This window comes from Nelumbo lutea, chromosome 5, assembly GCF_056320005.1.
Source record: "Nelumbo lutea isolate HS-2025 chromosome 5, American lotus-T2T, whole genome shotgun sequence".
NCBI lineage: Eukaryota > Viridiplantae > Streptophyta > Magnoliopsida > Proteales > Nelumbonaceae > Nelumbo > Nelumbo lutea.
The window spans coordinates 5125103-5137992 of NC_142688.1; the positions used below are offsets into that span (position 1 = coordinate 5125103).

General features: G+C 38.4%; 2 protein-coding genes across 2 annotated transcripts; one reads left to right on the top strand and one right to left on the bottom strand.

The window, feature by feature from the left end:
• The first annotated feature begins 389 nt into the window (after positions 1-389).
• Positions 390-3193, top strand: LOC148849980 (tubulin alpha-3 chain). The gene is made up of 4 exons (XM_088946162.1): positions 390-592; positions 1551-1785; positions 1872-2242; positions 2339-3193. Exons 1-4 carry the CDS (start codon positions 500-502, stop codon positions 2993-2995), a joined length of 1356 nt encoding a protein of 451 aa, XP_088802288.1. The 5' UTR covers positions 390-499; the 3' UTR covers positions 2996-3193.
• Positions 3194-4906: 1713 nt separating this feature from the next.
• Positions 4907-12178, bottom strand: LOC148849981 (xylulose kinase 2-like). Its single transcript, XM_088946163.1, has 11 exons — positions 11916-12178; positions 11115-11769; positions 10937-11025; positions 9770-9834; positions 8789-8844; positions 8327-8447; positions 8166-8240; positions 8030-8083; positions 7193-7287; positions 6899-7073; positions 4907-5351 (listed from the first exon to the last, which is right to left on the bottom strand). Exons 1-11 carry the CDS (start codon positions 11972-11974, stop codon positions 5119-5121), a joined length of 1677 nt encoding a protein of 558 aa, XP_088802289.1. The 5' UTR covers positions 11975-12178; the 3' UTR covers positions 4907-5118.
• Between the last annotated feature and the right edge of the window lie 712 nt (positions 12179-12890).

Below are 12890 nucleotides of genomic sequence, written 5' to 3' on the forward strand. Positions count from 1 at the left end.
TCCATTGCGTAGGGATGGGGCATGGGATCGCCCAAAGAAGAAAGTAAAACGTAAAGGTGACGGCCCACGGGAGAAGATATAGGGCACCCATCTGAGGCAGCAGCGACAAAACGTGAATTTCAAATTTTAAAATAACCTAAATGACAGTAATGCCGCAAAGTGCAAAAGTGCGAGAGAGTCTTTTTACTCTTTTAATACACGGCAGTCCCAGCAAATTTATGGAAGAATCAGACCCGTTATAAGACCACAATTGAAATCGGGCGGTAATGGTATCAACCAAGATCCTCCCTGCCACCCGTCTGTAACCACAGTTAGCTAACCACGGTTTCTTTCCCTCGTCTCTCTCCTCTCTTCCCTATATGTAAGCGAAGCGAAATGTTCAGAACCTCGCACCAAAAGGGCGTCTTGATAAACGCCTATCTGGTTTGTGCTAGTTTTATCCTTCTCTCTACTCTATCTTCTCTCACATCTTTTCGTTCGATTCTCTCCTCCCGCGAAAATGAGAGAGTGCATCTCAATTCACATTGGTCAGGCCGGTATCCAGGTCGGCAATGCATGCTGGGAACTTTACTGTCTCGAGCATGGCATCCAGGTACTATATCCAGATCTGTAACTTACTTCTCTTTTATTTGTTCTAGTTCTGTGTTTTCGTCCAGTTCTTTCAATTCTTTTTTTCGGTAGCTTAGTTTTTTTTTTTTTTGATCAGCCACCGTTTTCAAATGAAAATTCTTTTTTCCTAGTTAAGGGTTCGACATTTCTCCAGATTTAGGGTTTTGCCTCGCCTAATGCATTTTCTTTAGAATAAATGCTAGATCTGTTTTGCTAAAGGCCCATATAGAGTTGTAGTTTTGCTTTATCTTCATTTATCTTGCTTGATATATGGTATATACGTCTAGAAGCGTTAGATCTCTATGTAATATGATTTTTTTTGTTCCGTTTTGGCATTTTCTTTTATTCCGTCTTTGTGTTTAACCTGAATTATCAGCTTTCCCTTCATTTTACTCTCCAGATCTGGGGCATTTCGTTCATTTGTATCGTAGATCCAGGAGAAATCTGTCCTTAATTTGCATTTTGATATTCTACGTTAGTTAACTATATTGTGTAGTTCTGCAGATCTAGTTAGTTTTCTACTGCTCTACAATTTAGTTTTCGATGTGCTGAAACATACCCTGCTCCTGCCTAATTATCCCCCATTATTTGAAATCTTTACAGACATATTGTTCAAAATTGTAGGTATCAACGCAGTGTGCTTCACTGCAACAGTAAAAGTTTTCCGTCTGCTTCTGTTATTTTTTTTTTTATGAATTCTGCTTCTGTTATTCTTTGCGAAATCCTTTGGTCTATTTCGTCGTATTTTACAATTTCCGTTGTTGCATCTTCTGTGCCTGATGATTTTCTAAGCAGACATCTCGCGCACGGAGGTGTGTTTGGTGAATTCTATGTTTTGGAGAAAAACCCAACAATTTGAATATTGCCTTGCTGCTTTTAATTTTGTGCATTTTCATCTTTCTTCGTTGGCTTTTCGTAATAGTAATTATCTCCTATTACAGCCTGATGGCCAAATGCCAAGTGACAAGACAGTTGGTGGGGGAGATGACGCATTCAACACCTTTTTCAGTGAAACTGGTGCTGGGAAACATGTTCCTCGCGCTGTATTTGTAGATCTTGAGCCCACCGTCATTGATGAAGTGAGAACTGGGCAATACCGCCAGCTCTTCCACCCAGAACAACTTATCAGCGGCAAGGAGGACGCTGCCAACAATTTCGCCCGTGGTCACTATACCAGTGAGCACATCTCCTTTTTCATTATTTCCTTTGTGTCTCTTCTGTTAATAAAATATGGATTGTAACATCGAAATCTTCTTTTACAGTTGGTAAGGAGATTGTTGATCTTTGCCTGGACCGCATCCGTAAGCTGGCTGACAATTGCACTGGTCTCCAAGGCTTCCTTGTTTTCAATGCTGTTGGTGGAGGCACCGGCTCTGGTCTTGGTTCACTTCTCCTGGAGCGTCTTTCTGTTGACTATGGAAAGAAATCAAAGCTTGGTTTCACTGTTTATCCATCCCCTCAGGTTTCCACTTCAGTTGTTGAGCCCTACAACAGTGTCCTATCTACCCATTCCCTTCTCGAGCATACTGATGTTGCTGTGCTTCTTGACAACGAAGCCATTTACGACATCTGCAGGCGTTCTCTTGATATTGAGCGTCCCACTTACACCAACCTCAACCGCCTGGTCTCTCAGGTAATAGACGTTTTCTTGTCGTAAACATCAGAACTTGCTATGAAAATAATGTTGGAATAATAGCATCATTAACTTATTTCTGCATGTTTGGTTCAGGTTATTTCATCCTTGACTGCCTCCCTGAGGTTTGATGGTGCCTTGAATGTTGATGTGACTGAGTTCCAGACCAACCTGGTTCCCTACCCCAGGATTCATTTCATGCTTTCATCGTATGCACCAGTAATCTCAGCCGAGAAGGCCTACCATGAGCAGCTATCGGTGGCTGAAATCACCAACAGCGCCTTTGAGCCATCATCTATGATGGCCAAGTGTGACCCTCGCCACGGCAAGTACATGGCATGCTGTCTGATGTACCGAGGTGATGTTGTGCCCAAAGATGTGAATGCTGCTGTTGCTACCATCAAGACCAAGAGAACCATCCAGTTTGTGGACTGGTGTCCCACTGGGTTCAAATGTGGTATCAACTATCAGCCACCAACTGTTGTTCCAGGGGGTGACTTGGCCAAGGTTCAGAGGGCTGTCTGCATGATCTCCAACTCCACCAGTGTTGCGGAGGTCTTCTCCCGAATTGACCACAAGTTCGATCTGATGTATGCTAAGCGTGCCTTTGTTCACTGGTATGTTGGTGAGGGCATGGAAGAGGGAGAGTTCTCTGAAGCTCGTGAGGATCTTGCAGCTTTGGAGAAGGATTATGAGGAGGTTGGCGCTGAATCTGCCGAGGGAGAAGATGGTGACGAGGGCGACGAGTACTGAGTGTGAACGAGTGTGGTTGGTTCTTCAGTTTTAGTTTGTTCCAAGTTGTTTAGGTGGACGATGTGTTTACGTTTTCTCGGATGCGCTATATGTTTTACTGAAGCAGCTTAGATTGTGTTAATTCTTTATATGTAATCTTTTGTTTTACTTCTCCGATGCCATTCTATACTCTTTAACTATTAGTAGAGGTTTCTTATACGCCCGCTGCACTCGCCAACACGACAATGGTCGTAGGCATAGCTTGCTTCTCTTACCTCTTGCCTCTCTCGTGTATCACTTTTCCACACACCTCTCATCTGTAAGAGTTGGCAATTCATCCTTCTGGCCACACCGCCTCATAGATTTTATTAAAACCACTTTCTCAAGAGAACATCTATTTAGCTTGTTGGGATAGACAACTAATCATGAAAAAAATTACCCCATGCAAAGAAGTCTAGTGTGCATTAATTGGATAAACATCCCAAACGTTTTCCAATGACAACTAGAGGAAATATTCCCAATGCATGAGGGGCACGTTCTGTAGGGCGTCAATGTGAACTCTGGTGGCACGGAAAGAGGAATGGTGTTTCTCTAAGATGATGGAAATGGGGTGGGGGCTGTGGAGGGAGAGAAGCTGGACATTACAGGCGGGAAGGGTTTTTCCAGAGTTCAAACATGTCCTGTATTTTGAAATTTGAATATTATGATATGGAAATGATAGGATATTCAAAAAACATCTGATCAATCAGAATCATATACTTGTGTTATTTATCAAAATTCATAGTGGGTTTTGATTGATCAAAACTCTTTCCATACCATATCTTTTCCATGTCGTTAGCATCTTTAAAAACCAAAAAGTTAAATATTATTTAACTATTAACATGAGTAACGTGTCATAGTGAGGAAGCTTCGCCTCAAACAGCCTCGGGGAACGTAAGGACTAAAGAACCTGTACCGTAGTATTTAGTTGTTGTCCAAAACAAATCTTGAGCAAATGAACAATGCAGCCAGGATCCTACAAGCGTTATGCCTTTCTACAAATTAATGTTTCTCGACAGAAGGGTTTCATAATCTTTCAAATGCAACTGACAATTTTCCAATGTTATGTGGATCGTCTACATGAATCCTACTCTGGTACCATACTCGTTGCTAAACCATGGGCGCTCTGAAATCATTTCAACAATTCGTTGGAAAAGATTGAAAATATTTCAGAAATAAGAAAGTAGAATATAACTAGGAAGTACAAGCTTGTTCTAACTTCACGAAGCTATCCTTGTGATTTGATGGGAGCTGTCCTCGTTATGAGCTTTAACCGGATATTAAGGCACTTACCCGTATTATCAGTTTAGGGGTGCAAATAGATTAGATCATATCCAATCTTATTTGGTTGAATTTAAATTATTCTTAATTGGATATTGGAATGAATTGGATTTGGATCATTTTTATTCAATTTGGGAATATCTGATCCAATGTATTATATATATATATACGCTATTTATTTATAAATATATTATTTATATTATATTTTTATAAATTTATTATATTATTTATTTTTTATAAAAACATATATATGATGATAATAATTAAAAAATATTTGTATTTTTTGTTTTTCCTTTATTTAAATTAGTATATTTTATTTTTTCTTTTAATAACTTATTTGTTTTTAAAGAAAACAAATCGGATCAAATCATATCCGAAGATTCAATAAGATTCAAATCCACATCGAGTTCTATCAGATCCGATCTTAGATAAACAGTATCGGATCGGATTTGAAAATACCCTGTCCGTTTGCATCCCTATATCAGTTTTCTGGATTGCAGACTTTAACTGGGTTGTGATCAAAGTCATAGTAGCTTAAGACGGTATGCTTCTCCTTGAACCAGTGTGTTGTAGTATCGGCTTGTGTTTCTGAATACAGTACGCTCAAATCCAGGCAATAAATATGGCACACTGGCAAGTGTGCATCAATTCAGAAATGACGTCTCCATCTTACAAGTATTCTTCATTTTGTTCCTATTAACAGGATCTTAACATAAAACTCATCTGACAACTACAATCTATCACAGAAAAAGCCCTTCTATATATTTTCTTTAAATTATTGCTCAATTACACTGTTGTGTGGTCTTAGTCTTTACTACGTAATTTTACCAGCGCCCCAACTTTTGAACAAGTTTCTCCTCAATATTCATTCTCTTTTTCATCAACAAGGTGTATTTGGAGTGAAGTTCAGGGTCTCCAGTTTTCATTGAAAGCTTGCAGCCAAGGGATGTTTTCTCTAATCTGTCCTCATACATGCATGAGACAGGCACGAAAGAGCGTTTGTTGTTGCAAAGCCATCCGTGTGCTGCCCTCAAGGCAGCACCCAGGGAAGCAGAGTCTGTCAAACATGGAATAAAGAGTAAGAAGCCTCTGCAAGAGGTGGATGGAACATAAAATAGATAGCCATCAGGAGACTTGTAATAATTGCAAAATCATTCTTTACAAGATTCTACCATCTCTTCGTGAATATGGGTGTGTGTACATTGGGGCTAAGAGCATCAACAAGTTAAGGTCTTAGGCTGAAGGTGATAAACCACGTCAAATAGTTGTACTTGGTAGTTGGTAGACCATTATAAGTACAAAAGAACTGTTTCAGTATCTTCAATGACAAACAAAACAGTCTAAATGCTACGTAAGTTACCACACAGATAGTGTGTCCCAAACAAAATATGCACTTATAGTTCTCCTGTACTAGGTATGGGATAATTAGCTAGTTTTCGGATCAGACCTAACTACAGACAAAAAACAGGTAGGTAGAAATGGTATTTAACCTTACGGTCTTAATTTCTCTCATTCAGACAAAGGATACTTATCAGAGCAAACAATAATGCAAAAACCTTGTTCATCTAGGAAGTCAAGTTAGTTTTTCTTGCCTTGGCCATGGATGGCAAGTCCAAAAGGATAAATGAAATATGTGTTTCTGAGAAGGAGGAAGTTAATGGTGATAAGGATGAGTAACATGAGTTTGGATTTGGTCTTCACAGTACCATCCTCACACTGTTATCACAACTTTTTGCAGCCATGCAATGGGAACATCTCGATACTAGTATGTTGTTTTCTTCGTGGAGAGAGATTCCCAATGCACGGCTGCAGGGATTGTGAGGACGGTCATGTGAGGACAAAATCCGGTTTCTATAGGGATGCATGTGTGGGCCCACTGGCATTCACTATGCAGAGACAGCCAATCAGTGATTTTTTTGGTAAAAGGCCAAACACTGATTTGACTGATTTGCTTTCGGAAGCAGAACATTTGGAAGTGGAATGGCTCTGGAAGTTTCACAGTAAAATCCATGATTCATCATCGGGTTCTCCACGCCCCCAGACTTCCCATACTTGGACTGCAGCCCTTAAAATCCCTTAAAAAAGAAAATCTCACCAAAAGGGGCATAACTGTGCCTTCACCCACTTGTGTTTTCTGCAACCTTGAGTCTTGAGATGGAGACGGTGAATCACCTTTTCTCCACTGCCCAGTCAACCATCAGAGCCAGGGACCCTTTACCCCATTTTCTGTTTAATACCATATCCATTGTTGAACGTTGTTTCTTTGGAAAAATCAGCTACATCCAATACTATATAGATTTTTGTATCTATAATACTTTTGCTGTTTTCTGATTGACTGTACCATGCTGTACAGGGTCTTTCCCCTCTTTTTGATGAAAAAAAAAGATACCAGAAAGGCATGATATCCGAAAAAACTTACAACCATGACTAGTATGATAAAAGTAGTAGCCAATCAGATGGTATTCATCAAAATTCACACAGGGGGTTTTGATTGGTCAAAACCCCCATTTATAAATTTCTGGTTCTAATGTAATGTTTGAAGCAAAATGAAGTATATGAAGCAAATAGGAAAAGAAAAATAATGATCAAACAACAGTTGCTTACCTGGCCTTTGGACTGTATACACGTCACTACCAAAGATGGAAGAAATTGATTTGAGAATGCTCTGGTTTGATGATGCCCCACCAGTTGCAATTATTCGTTTTGGAGGAGATGGCATCCCAAATCTTTCTGCATGAGCTCGCATTGAGAGAAACTGGCCTTCAATTATAGCTCGTACCTGAAAGTGGATATCAATGAATTAGCATATAATCCTATTTGCCTTATAACAACAAGAAAACTACATGAGGCTCCTTCACTGACAACATTAGAGGCTATGAATAATCCAAGGTCACCAACCTCTGAAGGAGCATCAAATTCCTCCACTTCATTCTCTTCCAACCCATTTAACGAGTCACTGGTGAAGTTTCTAAGAACATAACGATGGAAACCAGCTGAATGCATACATAAATCATGTTAGAAAGTATGAGTGAATTAATAAATAAAATTGCTACTTTGTTCAGGACACGTGCACATATGGCCTCCATATTGCACTAGCCATGCTACAAAAGCAACACGAGATTTTCATCATCATCTAAAGAAATGTGATTGCTTTGATGGTTCCAACTGTTGGTTTAGTCAAACTTCACCAAATTTGCTTACCAATATAAAACTACTATATGGTTGGTGTTAAGCAGATGAATCATAGGTAGTTCACAGAGATCGGACCTATGATATTCTGACCAACATATTCTCCATAATGATAAAGAAGAAATATTTTGACATGTTAGGATCTTTGTTGATGCATGTATGCACACATACATCACGCATGCAATTGTGTATATGAAAATGTGATATATGTATGCAAACATATATTTATAGATTCAACTATGCAATTGTGTATATGAAAATGTGATATATCTATGCAAACATATATTTATAGATTCAACTATGGTACTAAAAAGATATGATGTCAGAAAAACTTGTAACCAATTAACCAGAATCACAAAAGTGCTAACCAATCAGGTGGTATTCATCAAAATTCACGGGAGCTTTTGATTGGTCAAAGCCCTTCGGCTATCATACCTTTCTGGCATCATAAATTTACCCTATATTTATATATACTACACAGACATGCACACATACAATTTGATCAAGAAAATCTGTAGAAAAAAAAGGAAAAGGCCAATTAGCCACCTGGAAGAGGAGGAAGAATTTCATGCTCCTTATAGTAGAATCCCAGCTTTCCATCTGTTCCAGAATGGAATAAGAAATTTAATATAACATATATAAATAATGCTCACATAAACATAACAAAGGAAGAAAGAGAAACCATTTAGGGGAGGTGTTTTCTCCAGGAATTCATTGAAAACCTCCCAAGATTGCTCTGCACACCGGTTCCGTACATCTGGCACAACAGTCATAGTAGCATTAGGCACTCTCAACATGGAGAGGTAATTAATGTTTTCTCAAGATCTTATTTGGAGGTCATACCTTCACGAGTTAGAGATCCATTCTTGTAGCACAACATTACCATGTAACCTGCTGTATCAACAGGGTTAGGGAAAATATGTCCCTCTAAACAAGGTTGGGGTTCATTGGTAATCCCAAAAACCTGAATGAACAGCATGCAAAGATATTAAGCAAAATCCATCAAAGAACCAGCTTTATTAAGTTTAAGGGTATCTCCATAGAGGAAATCCTATATTCCATCCTTCCATGTTATATAGAATGACATGACTTCTCAACATCAATTTTACACATTGTGGATTCACCATTCGTAGTGTGATCTCCTGTACTGACATTAAATCAATGGGAGAGTTCTTACTATGATGTATATTCTCCAAGCAGAGAGAATGAATATAATCAATAAGGTTACAAATTTGGGTACTCGATTTGAAGAATTTCAACATTAATACATGACCAAATAATATAAGATATTGTAATTTAGCTTACTGTGTCACTGGTGCCAAGACTAATTGCTAAATCCCCTGGAGAGTTAAGGGTCAAACCTGCAAAGTTCACCATGTGCTATACAGAGTGAGAAACTGAAACATAATGCATAGGAGAAAATGATCATTCAATAATGGTGTTAAATCTACCCAGAAACAGAGAACCAAAGTTGAGAGTTGATATTGTTGTATGTTGTTCTTTTTCATTTTCTGAAATAGCAGTTGTCTTTCTTTAAAAAAAAAAAATCATGCATATTGGTGAAGACCCCCTTAAACTATAAGTAGGCCCTAGCACCAATGCATGTAAAAATGAAACTGAAGTACTCCTACATATGAATGTATCCAGCTTCCAGAGTAGTGTTTATTGTTTAAGTTATCAGACAATCATAAACAGGGTTTCTAAACCACATTTTAAACCCACTATGTGCTAGGGGAAGCTTCAATTCTATCCGTCAAGATGTTTTATTGTTTACTGTTCCAAGTTTAATAAAGTAAGAAAAGGATAGAAGAAAGAAAGAGAAGAAGATAGCAAGAGAAAGGGAAGGGAAAGAGAAGAAAAGGAGAAGAAAAGAGGGAAGACTAGAAAGGAGAAATCTGTTCACTTCTCCTTACTGTTGACCCAGGTTGTATTAGCATTTTACTAAGGCTGAGATGACTACAATACCCTTAGGAAAGTTACAGCAGATATAAGAGAAAAAGAATAACATGAAAAAGACAATACTGCCCCTGTTAACTACTTCTAACAATTCTTCTGAGAAAAGGCATAGAAAATGATTTTACTACCTAAATGAAATAAGCAACCCATCAAAAACAAATTACAACTGTGCTCTAAACCAGTAGTAACATGACACTATTTTTAGGGAAATATTATGAAGTAATTAATAATTAGAAATAGATAATATTTAGATACTAGAAAATTTTAATAAGAGAGAAAGCTGATGTTGACTCTGTCAATTTGTGAACTGTGATAGAGAAAATTGATCACCTGCCAAGCTGTTTGGATTGTCTCCAGACCACTGAATTATCAAACAGTTCTTGTTGAAGTGGAACCTGAAGCAGCTCAAAGAAGCTGTAATTGTAAGCTTTAAAGTGTAAAAAAGGGGATCACCAACAAAAGAGTGTAAAAAAGGGAGCAAAAAGCATATTTTGCCAGTACACTAAAGAGGATTATAAGGACATATTGTAAGCTTCAAAAAATAGTTCCTCAAGGTATCATTGATAGCAGAGCTTATAGATACACCTATATCATGACTTGAGTGTCAATTTCACATATTGACATAAAATGATGAGGCACAAAATGCACAGTTGTGCACAGTTTATGATTATGCCATCAATTTTATATTAGGCTAAGCAAAAAGATATATACATCAAGCTTCAAGTTGGTGTGAACCAGAAATGGTTTTCCTTCAGTTCAGTGATAGTTCAAATATAGATAGAAGTTGTTCACTATGGGTATAATGATGTTGTATATCTACGAAAAAGAACACAATTTCATTCACCGCAGAGCGACTCAAGTGAAATTGACTATAGTCTTTACAGAGTTCAACATAACAATCAAGTTGCACCACAAATATTGACTTTGCTGATATTGGGTTGTTTTTGTTTTTACCTACTGGCAAATTCCCCTAAATCCTTGACAGTAGTTAGTTGCATTCTAACATTAGTCATTGGCAGTGACAATGGAGGATCATTAGATCATCATCATCATCCATGCCTACAGTAGTTAGTTGCATTCTAACATTAGTCATTGGCAGTGACAATGGAGGATCATTAGATCATCATCATCATCCATGCCTTATCCCAACTATATGGAGTCGGCTACATGAATCCTGTTTTGTCAATCAGATCTATACTTCTATTTAAAGCCATATCCATTGTTAAATTATTAGTAATTAGTGTTGAACAATCCAAAAATTGCATCTTTATAGATGTCTTATTGGTATCTTTTTTCTTTGTATATTGAGTATTTTATTACTTCTATATTTTTAGTGCATGAAAATATATAAAAATATTCAGAATTCAGTTAATATATGTAAATTGACCAGAGTCGGGATTTCAAACCAGAAGAAATCAGAAGGCTTAGCGTTAGCAGTTCCTAGAAGAGATCTTGGACATTTCAATGTTTCCATGAAACAAAAAGTGGACAACTGACCTCTCCACAAAATAAGGGGCAATGAAACCAGCAATAGCATGGGCAGGTGCTAATTGTCCCAGCTTTTCTTCTAATCCTGGTGCAGTAGCCTATAACAAGCATTATGAGGGTAAGGCCACAATTGATATATATCAATAGAGATATGTTAGAGCACTCGATCATATTATAAGAAACGGACCTCCAAAGAAATTTTAGACCAGACACGATGTTTGATATCCATTAAATTCATCCCCGCTCCATCAGTCTCATCGATACTAGCGTAAGCTCCAATAAGAAGAGATGCCATGAAGGAACTAACAAGGGAGATCCTCTCAGTCTCACGATAAACATCTGGCTGCTTCTCGAATATCTTCCGGATTTGTGGGCCTGTGTACCTCTCATGTGCACGGGACCCTGTAAGCCGGGACAACTCCAGTGCACCTCCAACAGCTTTCTCTATCTCCTTACACTGGTCGGTGGTGCTGCTATCCATCCAAATGGGTGATTCCTTAACGGAAAATGCGTTTCCAAACTGATCCACTAATGGTTTCCTGGCATCTAGAGAACCCAGTATGGCAGAACTGCCATTCTTCCAGTACACACTACCGTGTTGCTGTCCGCTGCCAGAAACGGCAGCAATCCTTCCGAAGTCCAACTTGGACTTGGCGAATTTCCCAAGCAGGAGGTCCAGAGCTTCCACCCACATCAATGTGGGGGAGACAATTCTGCCGTTCTCAGATGGGTCTCGGTAGACTCCATCCTTAGTCTTGTAATGAGGCAATTCAGAATCAAAATGCACTATCTCAGAAGCCACAATGTTGAGGTTGGAGTCTAGAACCGTCGCCTTGAGAGACCTAAATTATCAAATTCCAAGAGAAATCAATTATAGGGTTCTGACTGTGAAGTTATTCTTTCGAATTAAAGATCGGAACAGAGAAATATAGAATAGGAGAAAATCGGGAAAGCAAAAACGCAAGGTAAGAAATCAAAACCAACTTACTGAGTAGAACTGTCGAATCCAAGAAAAAGAGAATCTTGAGGGAGAGAATAATCCTCCATGGACGAGTAATCTATAGAAAACACATATCACCTAGCGAGTCTTCAGGCACAGGATGATGGAAGACTGAAGAGTCAAACTATTCATTCAATTCATCCTTGCCCAATATATCGAATTTGGAGTTTGGACCGAAAACGGATTATCGTTTATCAGAATTGGAAGAAAATTGGTGACCCTGGGGAATGGGGTTGGTTCAACTTCAACCTATTCGAGAGTAGGTACCAATAATTGACGTAAACGTGTCTCTCCCTCCTAGTCGTTACGCGTCTATTTGGTATCGATGCCGTTGCTTCGAAAAATGGCGGTACATCAGGGCCACGTCACAAAAAAATGGTGTTCAGGATACATTTTGTTTGGAACTATTTTTCCATAAAAAATGGTACTTCAAGTCACGCCTTAGAAATCTCAAAAGGCGTGACTTGGAGCAATGCCAAATTTGGTGTGACTTGGAGCTGCAGCTTGCTGCTGCCAATAGAGACATGAGGTGGCAGAGATAGGGGCATAACGTGGCACTGGATAATAGGTATCAGTGCTGAAAACGTTTCTTGGAGCATTGTACCAAACGAAAAACTTTGGTACTGTTCTATGAGACACCCTACCTGGCAGCAACATTTCCAAACAAAAAAAAGGCACTGTTTTCTTAGAAAACGGTGCTTCCAACTCACATCAGCAATACTATTTTATGAAAAAATGATGTTGTATCTACCCCATCGATGCCAAACATATATTATATCTATCTTTACTATAAAAAGTATGAATAGCCTCAATAATATTTTTGGAATTTCTTGAGACAAAACTTACCCCTCTATATTTAAATTTATTGATAAAAAATGAGGGCAAATAGGGTAGTTGGTTATTAATATTAAATGAGTTGAAAAGATGTAATTTTAAGATATTCAATGCATGCAATTATTTCTC

What these genes read in the sequence shown, in the direction of transcription:
- LOC148849980 (XM_088946162.1), top strand. Translation starts at nt 500, where the DNA reads ATGAGAGAGTGCATCTCAATTCACATTGGTCAGGCCGGTATCCAGGTC. An exon ending in GTCTCGAGCATGGCATCCAG is followed by an intron (nt 593 to 1,550) that starts GTACTATATCCA and finishes CTCCTATTACAG; the next exon opens with CCTGATGGCCAAATGCCAAG. An exon ending in TCAACCGCCTGGTCTCTCAG is followed by an intron (nt 2,243 to 2,338) that starts GTAATAGACGTT and finishes TGTTTGGTTCAG; the next exon opens with GTTATTTCATCCTTGACTGC.
- LOC148849981 (XM_088946163.1), bottom strand. Translation starts at nt 11,974, where the DNA reads ATGGAGGATTATTCTCTCCCTCAAGATTCTCTTTTTCTTGGATTCGAC. An exon ending in GGATTCGACAGTTCTACTCA is followed by an intron (nt 11,770 to 11,915) that starts GTAAGTTGGTTT and finishes TTGATAATTTAG; the next exon opens with GTCTCTCAAGGCGACGGTTC. An exon ending in GAAAACACCTCCCCTAAATG is followed by an intron (nt 8,084 to 8,165) that starts GTTTCTCTTTCT and finishes ATTCTGGAACAG; the next exon opens with ATGGAAAGCTGGGATTCTAC.